The sequence below is a fragment of the Cuculus canorus genome, chromosome 2, assembly GCF_017976375.1.
Source record: "Cuculus canorus isolate bCucCan1 chromosome 2, bCucCan1.pri, whole genome shotgun sequence".
Taxonomy (NCBI): Eukaryota; Metazoa; Chordata; class Aves; order Cuculiformes; family Cuculidae; genus Cuculus; species Cuculus canorus.
The window spans coordinates 108,635,632-108,656,871 of record NC_071402.1 but is presented as its reverse complement, the minus strand read 5'-3'; the positions used below and the strand labels follow the sequence as shown (position 1 = coordinate 108,656,871).

General features: G+C 40.1%; 2 protein-coding genes across 2 annotated transcripts; one reads left to right on the top strand and one right to left on the bottom strand.

Moving 5' to 3' along the window:
* The first annotated feature begins 999 nt into the window (after nucleotides 1-999).
* RP9 (RP9 pre-mRNA splicing factor) lies at nucleotides 1,000-14,616 on the top strand. The gene is made up of 6 exons (XM_054060217.1): nucleotides 1,000-1,163; nucleotides 3,787-3,817; nucleotides 4,631-4,760; nucleotides 5,083-5,174; nucleotides 6,586-6,647; nucleotides 7,919-14,616. Exons 1-6 carry the CDS (start codon nucleotides 1,012-1,014, stop codon nucleotides 8,130-8,132), a joined length of 681 nt encoding a protein of 226 aa, XP_053916192.1. The 5' UTR covers nucleotides 1,000-1,011; the 3' UTR covers nucleotides 8,133-14,616.
* On the bottom strand, nucleotides 14,388-20,564 carry LOC104065389 (uncharacterized). Its single transcript, XM_054057887.1, has 5 exons — nucleotides 20,417-20,564; nucleotides 17,895-19,850; nucleotides 16,830-16,955; nucleotides 15,543-15,662; nucleotides 14,388-14,425 (listed from the first exon to the last, which is right to left on the bottom strand). Exons 1-5 carry the CDS (start codon nucleotides 20,562-20,564, stop codon nucleotides 14,388-14,390), a joined length of 2,388 nt encoding a protein of 795 aa, XP_053913862.1.
* Between the last annotated feature and the right edge of the window lie 676 nt (nucleotides 20,565-21,240).

Sequence of the window (21,240 nt, the reverse complement as noted above, 5' to 3'; positions counted from 1 at the left end):
TTGATGAGAAGCTTGACATGAGCCAGCAACGTGTGTTCACAGCCCAGAAGGCCAACCGTATCCTGGGCTGCATCCAAAGAGCCATGGCCAGCAGGTTGAGGAAGGTGATTCTGCCCCTCTATTCCTCTCTTGTGAGACCTCATCTGGAATACTGTGTCCAATTCTGGAATCATCAACATAAGAAGGATATGGAGCTTTTGGAATGGGTCCAGAGGAGGGCTACAAAGATGATCAGAGGGCTGGAGCACCTCCCATACGAGGACAGGCTGAGAGAGTTGGGGTTGTTCAGCCTGGAGAAGAGAAGGCTCTGGGGAGATCTTATTGTGACCTCTCAGTACCTGAAGGGGCTACAAGAAAGCTGGAGAGGGGCTGTTCACAAAGGCTTGTAGTGATAGGACTGGGGAATGGGTATAAACTGGAGAGAGGCAGATTTAGACTAAAGGAAGAATTTCTTCACATTGAGGGTGGTGAGGCCCTGGCACAGGTTGCCCAGGGAAGCTTTGGCTGCCCCATCCCTGGAGGTGTTCAAGGCCAGGTTGGATGGGGCCTTGGGCAGCCTGATATGGTGGGAGGTGTCCTTGCCCATGGCAGTGGGGTGGAACTGGATGATCTTTAAGATCCTTTCCAACCCAAATGATGAGATATGATATGATACGATATGGTATGGTACGATATTGTACGATATGATATGACATGATATTCTAATTCCTATTCCTATCTCTATCCTACCCTATTTCTATCCTAGCCTAGCCTATCCTATCCTAATCCTACCCTATCCGAGAGCTCCGTTCCAACCTCCCCGATTCCCCGATCCTCCGGCAGCCGCGGGGAGGCGGAAGGGGCGCTGCCCGCGGAACGGGCCGCTCGGCAACAGCACCGCAAGGCGGTGCGCGGCGGGCGGGGAGGGGACGGGAAGGGAGGAGAGAGGACGGGAAGGGAGGGGAAGGGAAGCGGAGGGGGCGTCGCTCCCGCCCGGTCTGCGCCCGGCTAAGCCGCGCGGGGAGGCAGGGGATGGAGGAGGAGGAGGAGGAGGAGGTGGCGGGGGGCAGCCGGGCGCTCGGCAGGAGCCACCCCGAGGGCGGCAGGGCGCAGGATCGGCAGCAGAGGAAACGGAAGAGGCAGGAGGAGCAGCAGCTTCAGAAGATCCAGCACCTGGAATCCTTGTAAGGGAGAGGAGGAGGGGAGCGGCTCCTTCGCCGGGGGAGGATGGGAGGGAAGGTTCTGCTCTGCTCCAGCCCCCTTCCAGCATGGTTGCATTTTATTAACGTGGCCCATTTTGGTTCCTGAGAAGGTCCCTGTGCCTCCCTGGGGACCCCACAGCCTCCCATGGGAGGTGGATGGTTCTCCTCCAGGTTCCTGCAGGTCTGGGAGCTGCAGCGACACAAGAAGGAGTTGGTGTTACAGAAAGTGGAATATTATTGATTTAAGCTAGAGCAGCGTTAAGTTTCATCTAAGCAGCTGTGTTTTATTTTATTCTATTTTTTTGAATAGAGCCTGGCAGAATGTCCCTCTGATAGCATGGTTTCTTTCAAGCAGTGTTTTTCCAGACACTGTTTAACCTTTGGGGACGATAACGTCTTGTGTGAGGTGTGATGAGTGCTGAACAGATGTGTCTCCTCTGCAATCACCTCTGTTTGCAGTCTCTTCCCCATCTCACATGCAAGGTCAGGCAGAGCTGGCGCCAGCTCCAAATTAGCAAGAGTTTAGAACTGTTGTGAAGTTCATAATAACATTTTAGAAAGGGTCCTTGGAAATAATAGAATATGCAGAACGTTTCTGGCAAGATTTGTCTATATGCACCTAAGTGCAAAATCCATTCTATCTCAGCTCTTGTCTGGCTGCACACAACTGAGGGAGATCACTTCTCATGTTGCCCAGGTCTGATAAAGGGCACTTGCTTGCTAAACCTCCAAAACTAGTATCGGAGAGTTTATTTGCCAGCATTTTTGGTGTCAGCAGCATAGAAGTAGAGGTTCAGCCGATTTCCACTACAGTGGATTAAAAAGGTTTGAGATCTGAGCCCATCTGTAGCTCCCGGTGCTGTGAAGGGTTTATGCTGTTTCATTGAAAGTGGAATAAAAATGGAGTAAAAAGAAGGTTCACAAGAACGTGGTTTTTTTCCCCTCTCCAAATGAAAGTAAAAGATGTCTTTGTTATGAAATGCACTAAATAGCACTCATTATTTTTATAAAGACCATTTCATAGTGACTGGGCATTTAACTCCCAAGTACGTGCATCTTCTCAGTGTATGTTCTCTAGGTGGCACCTGCTTGCAATTTGGATCTTAATCAACTTGATATCTACTTTTAAGTCCAGAGAAATAAGGGTCTGGAGAACAGGTTTTATGAGGAGCGGCTGAGGGAAATAAGGGTTGTTTAGCCCAGAGAAGAGGAGGCTGAGGGGAAACCTTATAACTGTCTACAATTGCCTGAAAGAAGGTTGTAGCAAGGTGGGTGTTGCTGTCTTCTCCCAAACGACAAGTGATAGGAGGAGAACAAATGGCCTCAAATTGTGACAGACAACATTTAGATTGGATATTGGGAAAAATTTATTTCCCGAAAGAGTGCTGAAGCATTGGAACAGGCTGCCCAGGGAAGTAGTGGAGTCACCATCCCTGGACGTGGTAAAAAACCTGTGTAGGTGCAGCACTTTGGGACATGGTTTAGTAGGAACATTAATATTGTATTTATGGTTGGACTCTATGATCTTAGAGGTCTTTTCCAACGTTAATGGTTTTATGATTCTATGATAATCCTGCAGGAAAGGTGGTACTTTGAATAGTAAGGTTCTACCTTCATGTTTAATACAGAGAGAAGATGACATTATTATTATGTACAAGTTTGGGCTGGCAAAGCTAGATATCATAGAATCACCAGGTTGGAAAGGACCCACTGGATCATCAAGTCCAACCATTCCTAACACTCCCTTAAAGCATGTCCCTAAGCACTTCATCAACTTGTTCCTTAAACACCTTCAGGGAAGGTGACTCGACCACCTCCCTGGGCAGCCTGTTCCAGTGCTTGATTCTGTGAAGAATTTTTTTCTGATATCCAGCCTGAACCTTCCCTGGTGGAGCTTCAGGCCATTCCCCCTTGTCCTGTCATCAGTCACTTGGAAGAAGAGGCCAGCTCCCTCCTCTCCACAACCTCCTTTCAGATAGTTGTAGAGAGTAATAAGGTCTCCCATAAATATAAGGAACAATCTCACTTTATAGAATCACAGAATGGTTTGAAGCAGAAGGGACATGAAAAGATCATCCAGTTCCAACCCCGCTACCATGGGCAGGGACCCTTTCCATTGGATCAGTTTGCTCAAAGCTTCCTCAAACCTGGTCTTGAACACCTCCAGGGATGGAGCATCCACTACTTGACATATTCAGCTGAGTATGTCTATGATTCAGCAGTAAAGAAATTGGGATTGGTGAGATCTTGAGGAGAGGGGCTATTGAAAAAGAGGAGAGAATTATGTATTTCTGGTAACTGAAACTAAATTGGATGTACCATACAACCCTGTAGAGTGTTGTAATGAAAGCAATTCTTCCACAACTAAAGGGTGAATCTCAAGGATGCTTGCAAGAGATGCATGTGATGCTGGGACAAACACTGCCAGTCTGCTTACATCCAGGTATTCCTGTTCTGCTATAGTCCTTGGTGATTACTGATAGAATAAAATTTAAGGGAAAATGTCAGGTGAAGTTTTTAACTCTATGCTATTCAAATACTGTGTTTTCTCAATTTATTTGAGTGTGCTAAGCTGCAGAGTAACAATATTTTTATTGCTTTTCAGCTATGAGAAACCTCCCCCAGGGCTAATTAAGGTTGGTAAATACACTGCAGTAAATTTTTACATTAAAAGGGATTTTCATACAACCTGTCTTTTAGGCATTAAGTATCTTAAGCATCATTTGCCTGTATAAATTACAGAAATATCTGCTTCCAAGGAAAAAGTAAAGAGCTCCTCAATTACAAGCCAACCTTTTTGACTTGGTTAGTGTAGAGCAAAATGCCCAGAATTAGACAGGATGATACCAGTTCTTTCATCACCTCTTAGCAGGCCACACTTAATGCAGTATTTAATAGTGTGGATAGAGTGGAGTCATTAATGGTGAAGCAGATTTTCAGTTTGAATAACGTCTATTCAGGATTCTTCTCCATTGCTTATCCTCAAATATTTGTGTGAAAATACTTTCCTTTAATAATGATCATTACTTTTGCCAAATTTGTATACCTAAGCCATAATCTGGTGCTTTTAAACATAAAAAGTACTGCTCTGTGTTGTAGAGGCTGTCTTTAATTGTTCTGTCTTGTTAGCAGGAAGAGGAAAAAGAAGTCTCCGTTTGTCTGTTTTCATTTATAATATTTTTTTAAATACATTACTAAATGAAACAGGAAAGAATGGAATTAATACAGCATAAAGTTCAGACTGGAAAATTCAAGTGTGAGGGAAAAAGAAAATTACTTAATGTTGCTAAAGGGGTCAGGGAATTTAGGTCCTTTATGAGTTACAAGAAAAAGAAGTGTTACAGGGAGATAGATTCCATATGAACTGAAGGCTGCACACTTGGAGTGTTAACCTCTACAAAGTTTAAAAAAAAAAAGATATTTTATTGTCCTTGTCTTTTTTTCCATAGGAGAATGAAACAAAACCAGAAGACTGCATACCTGATGTACCAGGCAATGAAAGTGCACGAGAATTCCTGGCACATGCCCCGACAAAAGGGCTTTGGATGCCTTTGGGAAAAGAAGTCAAAGTCATGCAGTGTAAGGCTGAAAATATTCCAGATGTCACTGGACCTTCATGTAGCTGTCCGTTTACACTGGGGGAGGGCAGGATGTCTGGTGGAGAGGTGACAAGGTCCAGGTAGATTGGCATTATATTGATATAAAAGCAGCCAGTATTTGAATACTGTCATAGCTCTGCATTTTATGGACTATACATTTATTGAGATAATAGTTGTATCTCTTTGTTTGTTCCAACAAATTGAAAATATTTTGCATAAATATGTTTTGGTTTTTATGTTTTTTCCTTTTCTTTTGATCTGGCTCAGAGGTGCCAATTCACCACTGCTTCTTTTTTTTAAAGGTTGGAGGTGTAAACGTTATGGACACAGAACAGGAGATAAAGAATGTCCATTCTTTATTAAAGGCAATCAGAAATTGGAACAATTTAGAGTAGTGAGTATAAATACTGTAGTATTATTGTTTATATGTTTTTAATACTGATGATGCATAATCTTCCAAGTGAAGAGATTACGTTAGATGATGCTTTATTAAGGACTTTTCCTCTGTCTCTAGTATAATATAGATGCCGAAAATCTCCTAATAAAGAAAAAGCTACAGATGTGGTTGGATGTTTGACTGCTTTGCAGAAAACCTGCTCTTCGTGAGAATTAGTATTTTTTACATTTCAATTGGAAATCTTCAAGAACCTGTATCAACCATTATATTCAGTTTTCGTGATTAAAATGACAGCGTTACAAAAAATGTTTAGTCAAGCTTGAGCTGCCCACATTACAGCTGCTTCAAGCCTTCCACTCTCACTGTGAACAACCACATCGTGAAGCCTGTTGTCTAGGTCTGTAATCCAGTCATTGTCTACAAGTCTGATCTCTTGCTACATGAGGCTACATCTTGGATCTGCAAATTTTTTCTGCATGAACTCTAACTTTTCCTGTTTCTCTGCATTGTTGGCCTATATTTCAAGCTGTCATCACTCTGTGTCTTATGTCCTCATTTCTGGCCTTGAAAAATGTAATTTGGATTCATTCTGTCCAGATCCTGGACTCATACTGATTGTATGCTACTGCAACGATTATTTGCAGCCCTCTCCCATGACCAGATTGCCTCTATTCTTCATTTTCCCCTCAGGCTTCTTCTCTATTGCATCAAACTCTTGCTCTATGTCCAAGGCCCTTCATGATGCATTCCCAAAATCTTTCATTTGCTACTGACTTTTTCATTCCCACCTTTGGTCAGCATCTGATATCTCCCCTCTGCTAAACTTGTTTACTTAATCCCCTAATAGAAATCATCACCCCATCTTTTTGCTGCATTCTTGCATGGCATGGACTTCACTTTAACGTCTTCAAATTTTATTTGCTATACCGCCTGTTTAATCTTAAAATAATCGATTTAAGAACAAATAATGGTAGCACATAGCATGCCAGGGTAATTCCAACTTTGTTATCCATTTGTCTTCTATTCCTGGCTCCTGTATTCCTGTGTGTTTGTATCCAAGTTTTTAAAATATGCTGTAAGGGCACAGCTCATTGTTTTGAACTTCAGTGTTCCACCTATGTCAAGCTATTCCTACAGTATGTGTAGGGAGTTCTTTCTGTGACTGGAGAGAGGTAGTAAACCCAAGGAGAGGCACCTTCATTGGTGATGTAACGAGACAGGCTTTTCCTGAACTAAAAGAAACAGTTCAGATGTTAGGAGTGAGAGTGTACTCATGAATTAAAAGCTTACTAAGTGTATTTAATATTTCGACCAAAGACTCTTGCATTGGCTTGTTTACGAAAGAACAATAGTCAGTGAGATATAATTTTCTTTACCAACACTGGATTTTTTGTTTTCCACTTTAAAGGCGCATGAAGATCCCATGTACGATATAATAAGGGATAATAAACGTCATGAAAAAGAAATGAGGTAAGTGTGACTCTGTAGTAAACTGCATTTTCAGTTTGGTGTTCATTTTGCTAGCATGATACTAATGTATAGGCTAAATTTTTATATAAGCTGCCCTTACCAACTCAGAACATTTTTTAATGGCAGTTTCTTTACATTGGCAGAGACTAATGCATTTTTACTTTCTCAGTAATCACTCTGTAGTACTTCCTACCTCTTTAACTTCTTTTTTTTTTTTTCCAAAATCAAATTTTAAAGAAGAGTCATATTCATTTATACCATAATAATCAGGTACTTGGGTTAAGTTTTGGTTTAAGCCTAAAAAACTGGTAGTTTTTTTTTCTTTCATTGACATGTTTTATTTAGAAAAACATGGTCCATCAAAACACCTTCAGTAGATGCAAAGGGGTGGATTTAGAAAGCTTGTTCTAGGCACCTGATGTTGTTCTTCATGTGAGGTTGTTACTCAATATATAAAGTAGAAGAGTTTTTAACACCTTCCTACTGAAACTGCATCAATGAGATACCTGAAAAAACTACAGGTAGTTCATAGAGTATTCATAGAACTGTGTTTTTTAAAAAATAAATAAACCATAGAATCATCTAGTTTAGAAAAGACCTTTACAACCATCAAGTCCAACTGTTAACCTAACTGTTCACCTTAACCAAGTTCACCACTAAACCATGTCCCTAAGCACCACATCTATATATCTTTTAAATACCACCAGGGACACCACTTCCCTTGGCAGCCTGGGAAATCCTTAGAGAAGATGCTGAAGACAAGAATAAAATAAGCAAATAGTTTGTCCCTGTTGGTCAGTAATTCATGAAAGTTTGAAGGAGGAGTGCCTGTCAAAAATACCACTGCATGTAAAGTAGAGTCTGCTGTCAGTTTCATTGATATCGCCTCCGTGTCAGCAGGGCAATGAATGTCATAATATCATAATCCCAATGCTCGTCTGTGTGTGGATAAGCATAGAACTTGTTACGGGGGTCTGAGTATAGCTGTTGCCTCATTATTTGCACACATAAATATTGGCCAGTAAGCTAGTCTGCCTTTGGGGTGGAAAGTCCCTGACAACAGACCATCTGCTCATCTCAAAAGAGGTTGCTTTTATCAGTTTGTGAAAACCATAACAGGAGTGTAATTCAGCAAAAGACAGTGTGTTCTACTTCCTTTTGCATACAGCTTCTATTTCTCAAGCTAGGAAAGAAACAGCCGAATGGTAGAATAAATTATTACAGGTACAGGGGAGCTGGAAAAGATCCTGATTCATATTTTCTAAACACAGAATACAGCAACTGAAGCAGCTCCTGGAGGACTCTACCTCAGATGATGATAGCAGTGATGAGGATGAAGATAGCAGCACCTCCACTTCCTCAGAATGTAGAGATAAACACAAGAAAAAAAAGAGAAAGAAGGAAAAGAAAAAAAAAGAAAAGAAGAAGAAGAAAAAGAGAAAGCGTAAATCATCTAAATCTAATGACAAGTCAGAATCTGACTGAAGGCAGGCACCAGCTGCATGCTTATTGACCTCTACTTGTCAACTGCAGGGAAAGTCTGAAGGAATGATGAAGAAACCATCAGAAAGGGCTTTATTAAACCCAGAACATACGTATGGACAAATGCAGCATTCTGCACCGGCTGTGCTCTCCTACACCTCTACAGTGCTGCAGCCAGAAAAGAGAGTGCTGCTCTAAATTACACTCAGACAAACATATGTTTTTACTGTAAAACCTGTGTTTAAGGTTCATCTGTCTTGGTGAAATTGAGCCTCTGCATTGCCGCGTGTGACTTGGCAGCAAGCAGCAACTACCCAAGATACTGCCAACACATCTGCAGAATTCAGCAGAGCATCTATTGAAGTGTCTTTTCTCCATGAAGTTATTTTACTGTATACAAAGCCTCATTGTATGATGGGACAGCAACATGCACCATGCAGAGCACTGAGAGTTCATTTACAGTGCTCCTTATAATCGGGTTGTACTGTATTTCTTTTTCTGCATACACTGTGTGCTGAAGTTCAGTGTACTTCTCCTGGTACTGGCAGCTAGGGAAATAAAGAGCACTGCTGAAGGGGAAAAAAGTTAATCAGGGTGATTTACTTTAAGACAAAATCGCAGTGTCAGCAAGAGCTGGGGTTTTCCTTTGTGTAGCAAAATCTCAACAACTCCACTGTTAGTACACACAGGTCTGCAACACCTGAAGTGTTCTCCAAACCAGAGGAGTGGGAGCCAAGCATAACAACATTCAACTTTACAGTAAAGAGTTAGTGGGTTTAGTTATTTAAAAAGGGGGGTTTCGTGTTAATCTCAACATACACTTCAGTATCAGTTGTTTTGATACATTTGAGGGGTTGTGGTTTTTTTCCCTTTTAAAAGGGCTTGGGGAAATAAATTCCAAGTTTTTTCTTTATGTTTACTATATTTTTTTATGCAGCAATATTCCACAAATCATCCCACAAGAATACAAACATGTAAGGCTTTCAAAATGGTTTTCAACTACATCCACACAAGCCACAAACTGGTGGTGAAGAGCTTGTAAGCAGAAAGAAAGAAAAGTTCTGTTTACTCAATTGGCCTTGTGGACTGACCACACCTCTCTTAAATAATCTTGCAGACTCAGCTGGAGAGATTGAGATCTTATAAACTGCATTAGAGTAAGCGTCTCTGAATCTTCAAGGTGTAGTCAAAAGCTGTGATTTGAGGATCTAGATGATTTGTATTGGTGCTCTGCAAAAGCAGAAATAAATAGATTTGGTTGGAAATGACTAGGAAGGGCTTAGAACTTCATGTCTTTGCTTACCCTTAGGTTGAAAAAAAGAAAAAAAAAAAGCATGATAAAGCTCTCACATCAGCAGAGAAGTCAAGGAACCAGAGATTAAAATGTATTTAATATTATTCGGTTTTCCTCCTGAGAACAGGGGAAAGTATACAGTAAAATGTGTTTTCTCCCTTCTACATGCTTAAGAGTCATTCAGTAAAAATAAACCCCCATTCCTTGCCAGTCATTCACAGTATGTTCTGGCGAAAGACAAGGTAGTCAAGGCCTTGAGCTTGAATCATAGAATAGTTTGGGTTGGAAGGGACCTGAAAGATCATCTAGTTTCAACCCCCCTGCCATGGGCAGGGACATCCCTCTAGACCAGGCTGCCCAAGGCCCCATCCAACCTGGCCTTGAACACCTCCAGGGATGGGGCATCCACAGCTTCCCTGGGCAATCTGCTGTAAAGCTCTATTTTGTCCTCCAGCATTACTTAAGCAAGTCCCTCTGTGGTGGGATTTACTGGTGTCATCTGATAGTTCCCTATATCAGCATCATCAAATTTAAAGTTCCTAGCTCTTTCACCAGAAAAAAAAAGATTTAACAGCTGAAGTAGCACGAGGAGATTTATAACGGGCTGGTTCTTTGTATTGCCATATTTTGTGCTGAGAAAATCCATGCATTGGGAATAGTGGAACGGCTGCTGGAAGCCACAGGTAGTGTTCACCTGATACATTCCAAGACAAATCTCACTCAAGTTTGCCTGGAGCAGAGGTAACCTAAAGATCTCTTCAGTTACTTCAACTTTTGTCTCTTGATTCTTTTGAAGTTCAGCTCAATAAAAAACAAATTCAGTTGTTCCACTCTCATTCCATTCCTTGTAAATGGATCCTTTCCATTTTACTTACCAAGGTTTACTGTTTGTGCAAGCAAAATAAATCTGTAAAAGACTATTCTCTAATTTATATAAAATGCTATCTAAATGTTTAGTTTGAGATACCAAATCATTGTTCTGTACCAGACTAAGGGTCTGTTTAACCCAGTATCTTTTTCTACTCATGGTCAATAGTGGATACCTATTGCAACAGAGCAGTGCAAACTCTAAGGACCTCATTTTCAGTCACTTCACCAAAACGCTGTCTCAGCCTCCACTGCTTGCAGTGCAGGTACTTTTAATCATAAGTTAGATTTTAGTGTTCAGTAGCCTTGGGGGGTGTGGGTGTGTGAGATAAATTAATAATTAGTGAAGAAACATAATTTGCTTTCAAACGGCTCCCTAGTAGTTTCATTTCATACACCCTAGTTCCTGTAGTGGAAGGCATGCAAACAACCGATTCCTATTCATTTCCCCCCCTATCATTACCAGTTTTGTAGCTCCCTGTCATACCCTATACATAAAGGTATCAGTAGCTCTTTACTGAAACTCATTAAGGTAACTTTAATTTTGAAATGGGCTATAACAGTTTCAATAGAGTAAGATTGAGTAGTGCTGACTGTGCAGCCAGTGCTAGAGTGCTAAGAAGCACAACTTATTTCATCATTTAGCATTTTAAGCAGTACCAAAGCTGGAATTTAAGAGACTTTTAGGGGACTAAGATAAATACCAACAGCCATTTATATTAGTGGAAAATTATTCTATGTAAAAGTAAATCCAGAAGGCAGAATAAAAAGATACAGTCTTAAAAAAAAACTGATAAGACTTTAAAAAAAACAAGGCTTAACCATTGAACTATTTGTTTTTGTTCAAAGAACCATTTCTATTTCCTAGCAATCCTTGCCTTCTTTGTAGACACATTTCCATTTAAAAGTTCTGTTGAAGCCTGAAGGGTAGCAGTAGAATAATTGTGTAGTCCCATGAATCTAAATAGGCATAAAATCCAGCTACAAGATACCTCCTCAGAGGTAATACAGCTTTACGGGTCTCCAGCTCCCAGGTCTGTTTATCTTAATACTCTGAACCATTCTGCTCAGAAAGATAACTTCCACAAGAACACCAACGTCTGTCTTATTTATTTGGCCATGAAATTACTTGAGGTTTATAGTCTTGTTGACTGAGATGGCTGCTGGCAGTGAGTCAGTCAGGGGAATCTGAGGACTCTTTTAAACAGTGCATTTGTTTTTCCTTGGTATGCCTGCAGTTAGCACGCAGCGAGTAGTTTTTGCCATTGGCTCCCATCTTCTATTGTTTTATTTTAATAAAAAGACCTAAAATGTTTTTTCCAATGTAAGGGAGAAGACAGGACACTTAAAAGGAAAGCTTTATGCCACAGAGATGCGACCAAATCAAAAATTAAAATCTAGAATTAAAACCTGGCAAGCCAACATAACCCACTGGCTCCACTTCAGCAATTACACCACACCCACTTCGCAACAGAGGTTTTAGTTAGCTACAAATAATGATTTAGAAACTCTGAGTCACAGACAGTAAGTCTGTCTGAACGAAGCTCCCAGTATGACAGTCTGAGGCCTCTAGGGTTAGTTAGTGCTGTGCCAAGCAGCAAATAGATTCTTCAGCTGCCATTCAGTAGATGCTGCAGGAAGCATGTGAAAACTTTGAAGGCAATGCGATACTGCTATGTTTACAAGCTCATAATTCTGCCAGCACTGCAGTCACTCATCACTGGGCAACCCAGCTTCAGTGGTAACAAAAGCTGACACGTATGTGCATCTGTAACAAACCTCAAATACCGCTGTGGGTAGTTAGCTGGCCAAATAAAAAGAGCCTGGGCTTCAATTCACAGCCCTTTAAAATGTAGTTTGTACTTCACCACCTTTCTGAATATTAAGCACAGTTGTAAGCCAGGTGACTTAAGACACAGTCCACAAATCATCTGTGCTTCTGAGTGAGGAAAGAGCCAAGCAGAAGATTTAAGGTCACAGGGCTCATATTGTCAGAGTAGAGTACACCACATATAACATTAACCAAGTAGTATTTCTGGAGCACTAGAACATTGATGCATGCTACTTCAAGCACTGGTGTGAATCCATGGCATGGGTACACAAGATTAAGCAATTTGTTTAAAATGGCATTTTTTTTTTCCAGACAAAGAGTTGTCTAACCACTCCCACTGCCACTCCCTCATATTCTTGGTAGCTAGCATCACACAGACCCTAAGTTGCCTCTTGCATCTAGGTAAAAAGCATATTGACTACTGCAAGACCCATGGAAGGATCACTAGTATGTCTTTGGGAATACCTGTGAAACAGTAGCCATTCCCAATCTCCCAAAAAGTGCCATCTAACTGAGGTAATGAATTCCTTTATCAGACAAGCGGGAAAATACAAACAGCTCAGTCTGTCAGGAGAACTGGCTTAACATTCAATCCCATGGATACACAAATTCCAGGGAGAAACTAGTCAGTCCACATGTAAGAGGTCTCAGTTATAACTAAGGATTACTCTTAGGTCACTTACAGCCTTCAAGTTGAAGATATTCTACCACTCATTCTCCCCATCTGAAAAGTCTGTTTCCCTCCAAGAGCAACACATTCCTGTATTAGATATCCAAGAGCAGCACTGCTGTATTTTCCAGGGTATTAAGCCCCATGCTTGAAGTAATTCCCTCTCATTTTATTCTTTAATGATCTGATGCAACAGCTTCCCTGCAGCACAAAGGCTAAGTAAGGATTTGTATTCCTTATTTTCTTGCAGTGCTTATGGTAGAGAGGAAATAAAAACTTGGCATCACAGTGTTTAAGTGTATCCTTTTCCCGAACAGCTTGGGTTAAAGGCTATAATTACTATTGAGCAAGCACTATTAAAAATAGAAAGATCAAGGATCAGTTGGGTAGGGAAATACTGCTCTTCCCTCAGTAAGGGAAAACAGCACAATGTCGGTTGCAGGTCAAACTAGTAATAGGTAGGTACAAAACTTGGATAAAAGTAGTTTTTCCTGTGACTGCGTTCATGCAGGTTACTCTGGGGCACAGACAGAATAAGAACATTGGTAGATGAGGCAGAAGACAAGTCCTATCTGTCTACCCCCAACTCCTCCCATTTAAGAAAGACTGGTTTGTACCATTTCCCTGCCTTTTATACTCAGACTATCACTTTATTTGGGAATCATCCAAGAATGGCAGTTCCATCTTTGTTCTTCTCATATGGTGATACTAGCTTCCCTGGACACAAGAAAGACCATGGATTTTTTAACTGCTCACCTAGATCAGCATTTCTGTTATTCATAAAACTAGGTCCATGAGCTACCTTTTCAGCTTAGTTCTATAAAAAGACTTTTCCATAGTGAGCTGCCAAGGACAGTATCAACTGTAATAGAAGTCATAAATAAGTAGTCAAGAAACGGGGTACACCACTATTGTAAGAACTTCTGTTTCACCTTCAAAGCCAATCTTTCCAGCTCAGGTTCTCCCTAAAGAACCCTTAAAAGTCAACAGAAAAGGGGGAGTAGGAGGAAGCATCACATCAGTGCTTTAGTTTTAGTCCTCAATCATGCACTTAGAGATTAAGATCTGAGGAAGTGCCTTGAAATTTCAAATTAATACTTGATTTGATATGGCTTTAACTATAGTCCTTTGCACTTTGACAAAAAAAAAATCCAGCCAAAAATCCAGCTAATGGAAGAGAATCTTGTACCAACATCTGCATCATGTAGACAAACCAACTATGAAACAAGATGACATTGACAGGACTCACAATTCAATAGCAGGGCAGCAATAAATAGTATGCTATTGTAGTATTGAGGCACTTGCATCCCTATCAGGCTTTTCTGCTTCCATGTATAGATGGAATACAAGAAGTCTCAAAGTGCAGTTCTATTAAATTTATTATTTAAATAATGGGTGTGCTAGTTGTAAAAAGGTGACTTCAGTGGTAAATACTTAATTCCATTTTAATAGTGCCCTCAGTCTTTACAGTGCTACTTCTTACCCTTTAAGAGTGCACAGCAACTTACAAAATATACAAGAGAATAACTACTGAGTTTTGGATTTATGCAAACCTCCGATAAATTTTTTTTCCCCCTCCTGCCCCAATATTTGCAGTTATCTTCTCTTAAAGAGGGACCTCCTTGTTCCATGCCCTGGAGAAGAAAAAAAAGAAAAGATTAATGTGTGCATTCTCTCTCCAAATAATATATGTCAGAGCACTTCTAAATAAAGACTACACATAAGTGATTGCCTTTTCCTATTGCAGGAGGACACTGATGGTTGATACTAGAACTATGTACTGAACTTCCTAGCAAGGATAAATTCTCGAGGAATGGTGTTGGGTGGGAGAATTTCCCAGTCTAACAGATGAGAATTGCATACCAAACTCAAAGGGGTTTTTTTTGGTTTTTTTTTGTTTTTTTTTTTTTTTTTTTTTTTATTAGTCAAGGTCCCTGGATACTTTTACTAAAAAGGATCAGCAAATAAAAGGTTTAACACCAATGTTTAAATGTCTGCTTCAGGACTGATGTAAATTTTGACTAATAAAATGCTTCGGTCTAAGTTTGTTTCCACCCTTGCAAACACATGGTATTATAATCGATGTTCAATACAAGAGACTGTCTTTAACTGTCTGAATATTAAGTTAGCTTTACTATGCCATCTTGGTTTTTTTCCAGAAGGAACTCTGATCTTTTAAGTAGCTTCTTGTCTGTATTGACCCTTTTCAATTCATAACCTTTCTCAGATTCTTCTACATTGTTTCTCCCCATCTTCCTCCAAAGCAGGAAGAGTTCCTACTCCATAAAGTTGAAGTTCTTAAGAATTACCTACATGCATTTATGTTGTATCCCATTACAGTATTTTGGCTGAGACGGATCTGTAGCTTACAGAAAATGATATACTGCCAAGTGACACAGGACCATACACTAAAAAAACCACTAGTAGAAAAGCTTGAAGAGCAACTGGACTGAAATGACATGTTTTGGTGCCTTCGTTTATTTTTCCCCCTTCTCCCCCCTTTCCTTAAATAAACAGAAGGAATCTAACTTGGCCAAAGCTAGACTGGTATTCATAGCAATGTGAGTGTTCAAATTTTAAACTTGCTTTTTTTTCTTTTCTCCTCATCTTGCCTGCATACATAGCATTTTCTATGATTTCTGCAAGGATATAGGGCAGCTTGTGTTTAAGCCAAGAGCCAATAGTCCCCGAGACAGTAATGAAAACAATGCTGATAACAGTCATTTTTGTAACTTGTCACTGTACACCAACCTTTGCGTTTGCTGCTTTTAGGCATCTCCCACACTTCTTCCACATCACACCTTGTGTCCCTGCGTTTGGAAGGTGGCTTGCCCATTCTTTTCTTCTTTGATTTAACCAAAGGTGGGCACCCTAAATAGCAAGATACAACTGGTTTCATTTCTCCAAAGCAAGTATTAAAGCCAATTTAAGCTTGGCTTTCCCACAACAGGTCTATAGTATTCTTCTTTCTCCTTTCCCTCTATGCACCCATTTTAGTGGCAGATTAACATTACTTATATCAAGAAAGTCTCACGTATACAATATTTACTCATTGTCTAACCATAATTCTGGATGCTTTGTGTTTTGGGTCATCACTTGGATAGGTGTTAATGTGGCAAAAAAATCTAGTGAATGTTGGATAGTTCTGTTCTATGTTCAAGACTAGTTGATAGCAGTCCAAGTGACCCAATTCATCTATTGTCTTTTAAAAAACTCAAATTTCACATCTGTTAGATTATGCACCACAGGTATACAGTTCAAGAAGTAAATTTTAGCATTTGCTATTACTGCCGATCTTGTGATACTTGAAAGCATGTGACCCAGGAGAGACTGACCACAGCAAATTCTGTAGTTGTTCCAACAGCACTTACACCAAGAAACATCCTTGAAGAACATCTAGAAACAGATCTGAATTCAAAGTAGAACTTAAATGTAAAAAAAAATTCTGCTTTTGGAGGAAAGACAGACACACGGAAGCTACCTAACCTTTAACTTTCTTAGAATAACTTTGATTTGTTCATCTTCTCCCTAACCACATTGTGGTGATTTGCACTCAGACAACCTTTAGCAGTAGGAGCGCCGCTGTTGGTCCATGCTAGTTTCTCTGAACATTGGCCCATGTAGCTACCACACCCAACTGCCTGTATGTTCTGCTCATCAAGATTTTGAAGTGCCACTGTGTGTGCACTCAAAAGAAGTACTATCTAGGTAAAGAATTAATATTACAGTTTATAGCATTAGTAACTTTGCACAAATAAGGGCTTTGCTTGGCCACATCAAAACATTTCATGCTTTCATTTCCCACACTACCTTCTAAAAAAGGTCGCTATAACACACCCTTATTCACACATTTGAGTTTGAAAGGGTTCTAAACATACCCTGAGATATACTGACTGACAGGCATTTCATCAATATCAGAGCAATGAGAACTAGCTTTATCCATAAATCTTATCTACATATCATACACAAGCTTGCTGGGTTTTATATCCTTTTGAATGTTCCTTAAGAATAAAGACACATTGAGGACATAAGTTGTACCTTGATCTTTGCTCTTGGGTGCTGGTGAGACACTATCGTGTGTTTGGCTGGTATATTTGGGCTTAGCACCACTTCTAATCCAATACTCCTGGGGTGGTATCCCCATATCCTCCCTTAACAGCCTTCCTAATAAGAAAAGTTGATTTAGAAGTCAGTATTTAGCTTTGCTAATGTTAATGTAACACAAGTCAGAATGCAGAATGCAAGCTAGCTACTGAACCTAATTGTAAGAGTGCATTAAAATACAAATAGTCTTCTGGAGACCACACGACAAAAATTACAAGATGCTTTAAGTCTACGGATGTTGTAGAAAGAAACTATACTTTAAGAACATTGAAACTGTTACTGGAAGTATATTACCCTGTTTATGCCTTTCACGATGCAAGAATCTGCTAAACAGCAGTCACTTACTGTAGTAGTGGCCACATAACCAGTTCTAAACCCTGACTGATGACTCTGTTTACTCTTAGTTCAGATGAATCCATTTTCTACTAATATCTACATTTAACCTGGAAAAAAAAATTACTTAAATTTAATAGGTTCACACTGATGTTATAAAAATGCAGCAGAACTTCTGTTGCCAACAATAAGAGAGCAGCAGCTACCAAAAAAAAAAATAAGCTTTGACTCCACTTCCACACAGAAGTCACATGGGGTACAGTCACCAGATTATAATGAACTTACACCTGTTTAATCCACCTACAAGGATCCGTGATAGAAGAGTCAGAACATTTGTATAAATTTAAATGCTGGCTTTCCAAGATATTATTAACAAACAGCAAATGTGTAGTTAAAATGACAAGATTGCCATTAATGTCAGAAAGCTAAGTATATAAAAAACTAACTGAAACAAGAGCTTCTGCAAAATTACCCACCGATTGTGAAGATCCATAATCCTCACACAATAGGTAAAAAATTGCAGCAAAAACTCCTTCTGCCTCAAAAAAAGTATTCTCTATTACGCTGAAGCTACAAGTCTTCCTCTGGTTCCAACTTCAATTTGCAACTGCAGTTGTTATTTGTGTGTTCTATTAAGCAGCACTTTGTCCTCAATAATTAACTTACCTCCTAAGAACTTCCGTAGCATTTGCTGGTGCTCAAGTCCCCCTCTTCTTGCCATAGGCCTCTTTCCATAGTATCCATAGTCATTGTATGCAAGTTCATCTTGTTCTTTCTCCTTTGGCTTGTAAGCCACACCAATGTTTTCATCAAGCCCACTCTTTGCTTTTATTTTCTCTTGAACAGGCCAACTAATGAATTGAGCTGGTATAGCATATTTAGGTGGTTTCCAAAGCACCCTCTGGCCAACTTGGTAGAAGCTTCCTTTACTAGGCATGAAGATTCCATATGGAGTGGCTTCTTGAAAGAAACATTCAATTTCATCCATGTCATCATCATCATCATCATCCTCCTCCTCATCATCATCATCCTCTCCATCTTCATCCTCCTCTTCTCCCCTCACAGAGTATTCTTCAGAGTCCTCAACTTCTGACAAACTCTTAGTTGCTTTTTTCTTGAGAGAATCAATTTTTTTCCTACTGGAAGATCTAGGAACAGCTTCCGGCTTTCTACCTTTACCGGAAGTTTCTTTAATCTTTATGGTTGAAGAGTTTTCAACATCTTGGTCATTCAAGCTGTTCACCCGCTCCCTTCCCACTGCTTCATCTTCATTAATGGACCCGCCACTTTTAATTTTCTCTTTCTGTAAGCCCTCTGCGCTTTTCTGGAAAGTATACATGCTTTTCTGAAGCACATAGTCAGGGACAAAATAAGACACTGGGGTATTATCAATTGATGAGCCTTCCTCTCTGGAGGACATATCATCAGAAGAAAGACTGAGTACACTTGGACGTTTCCTTTGTGGCAAATAAACATTGCAGTTGTAGTTTGTGTCCATACCGTCCACACAAGCCAGCCAACTGTTAGAGGGAACGTACTTCTCAATTGATTCATCACACCAAATACTTTTATCTGTTTGACTTTCATTGGTCACGCTGTGACCTTGATTCAGCTTTTTCTGCTGAAAGCTCAAGTCATTCATTACCTCCATACTAGATGGAAGTAGTCCTGCTTGTTGAATAAAGCTGGGCTCTTCTTGAGAGGTTTTTGAGCCTGCAGATTTTTTAGCGCTAGACTTCTTAGCTACCACCACATCCTGTCTTACTACTGGTTGATCTATGCCAGCAGATCTTGCCAGCTCTGCCATTCGCACTGCCATGGTTTCACCTGGGGAGGATTTTGCCCACTGACTTGTATTTGCCTGCTTTTCCGCATCCAGCCTCGCTTCATTATTTTGGGCCTCTTTTTCTTGCACAGTTTCAGCACCCTGTTTTGAAGAGTGAACAGCTTTTCTCTCATCCAAGTAAGCTCCTGCCACCATTTTCTCTCCTTCGTGAGGGCCATATATCATCCCTTCACATGAGCTAACAGTGAATAAGTCACTTGGCACTATATTTTCTGGGACTGGTTTACCACTTGCTACATCATACAAAGGGATTGTTTCTTTAAAGGACTTCCATAGCTGAATAGCTGGAGAGCCATTTCCATATTCTATCCTCACTTCTTCCTTCTCAAAGGCATAGCTTCCTGTAGGAAGATTTCTATACTGTGTAGAGCTGGAAGTGCTCTTGTTATGAAACTCTCTGTCTACCACAATGGAAGATCCAGATGAATCTTGTTTCTCTGAAGTACTTTCAGTCTCCGTACCTATACCAGAAGAAACACAGGGCATATTTCCTGCATCACAACCTTTCGTTTCCATACGGGTATCTTGATGCTTTCTTTGCTTGTTTTCAGGCTGTCTAGGATCAGTCTGTGTTTCTTTTGTCTCCATTTTTTTCCCAGAGTTGCTATAGTGTCGAAATCTTGTTGCATGATAAAACATAGGGGAAGGTGGGGCAGCATTAAAATAAGGCCTTCTGTTAATTCTTGCCTGCACTGGATGCTGTGGAACAAAAAATCCAGGGTACTCATGGAGTGGAACGGAATAAAATGGAAAATATGGATTTCCACTTCGGAATCCTAGATATTGGGGGGGGGAAAAAAGACAAATATATCTTCTTTCTGAAATAAGTCATTCTGATTAATAATTGCTTGCATGTACAGGGACAGATACCAGATCAGACACAGGTAAGTAAAACACTCCACCCACCCACATCTGGAAGGAAATCTGGTGCAGAAACCCAGAGAGAGCTCCTTGTTAGGGAACAGCTTATCTGTGTAGCTGCCCAGAGGGAGTTCCAGATAGAGAGAGACAGTTCCAGATAGAAGTTAACATAGATGTGCCATTTACAAAATGCGTTAAACAATGTTGTTCCCCTGTGGATTTTTAAGGTTATATTTATCTATACTTATAATGCATGCACCATTCTCCAGAAACAGATGCTTTATAACACACAAGCTACACATGTACCTTGACAAATACACTTACTAAAAACACTTAAATCAGAGCTTTGTCAACTAAAACACTACATTAATTCTACTTTAAACTCCCAAAAAGCTCGTTAATACACACGCACACTTGTTTCCTCTACTCTAGCTGTAATTCACTAAGCAAAGCTACCACAGACAACTCTCATTCATCTTACCAGGAGCAGGTACACAGTATGGACTATACGCATGACTGAGGTACCACGGATTTGGAAAAGGCTGTTGTGCTGTTGGCTGTGCATAAAAGAAGGGTCTTGTTTGGTTTGTGGAATATGATCCACTTTCTGAAGCTGGGGCAGTATTCATTTTTTTTCAACACTGAAAGAGATAAGTAATCAGGATTAACCACTTGAAAGATTGTGGGATAATGATTTTTTTATACTCTGTCAGAACTTAGTAGACATTCCTCTCTCAGCCCAATGAAACCACGTCTTCCCAGAAGAAAATAACTTTCTTCTAAACAGAAAGTAGAAAATAGATATCACTATCAAGGTCAAAGACTTTACTTCACCTTTGCTAAACAAGCTTTTACATACAGCCATTGATACTAGTACTTCGAGCTAATCTTACCATACATCTTAATGCTACAGAACAGTCACAAGACCAGTAATTTTAACATAATATTAGATGTACACATCCATATAAGCAGTATTCCAGGCAATTAAAAATAAGCCTTCAGTCAATTAGCCTTGAGCAACAGGCCTCAGAAAAAGAAAAGGGGGGGGGGGGGGTTGGGGAGACAGCAATAAAAGGCTTGAAGCCTTCACACCACCAGAACTCCGGTACTTCATGAAGAAAACATTGTCTAATGCTAACACATACAATGTCTTCAAAATTACATTAAGAGGTCTATTAGTTCAAGATTTTTACTGTATGATGTACTTCAGAACAATAACAGCTAACATAATAAACCAAATATTTCAGTGACACCGTACTGTCTATGCTTAAGGTAAATAATAGGTAACAAATAAAAGCAAAATCC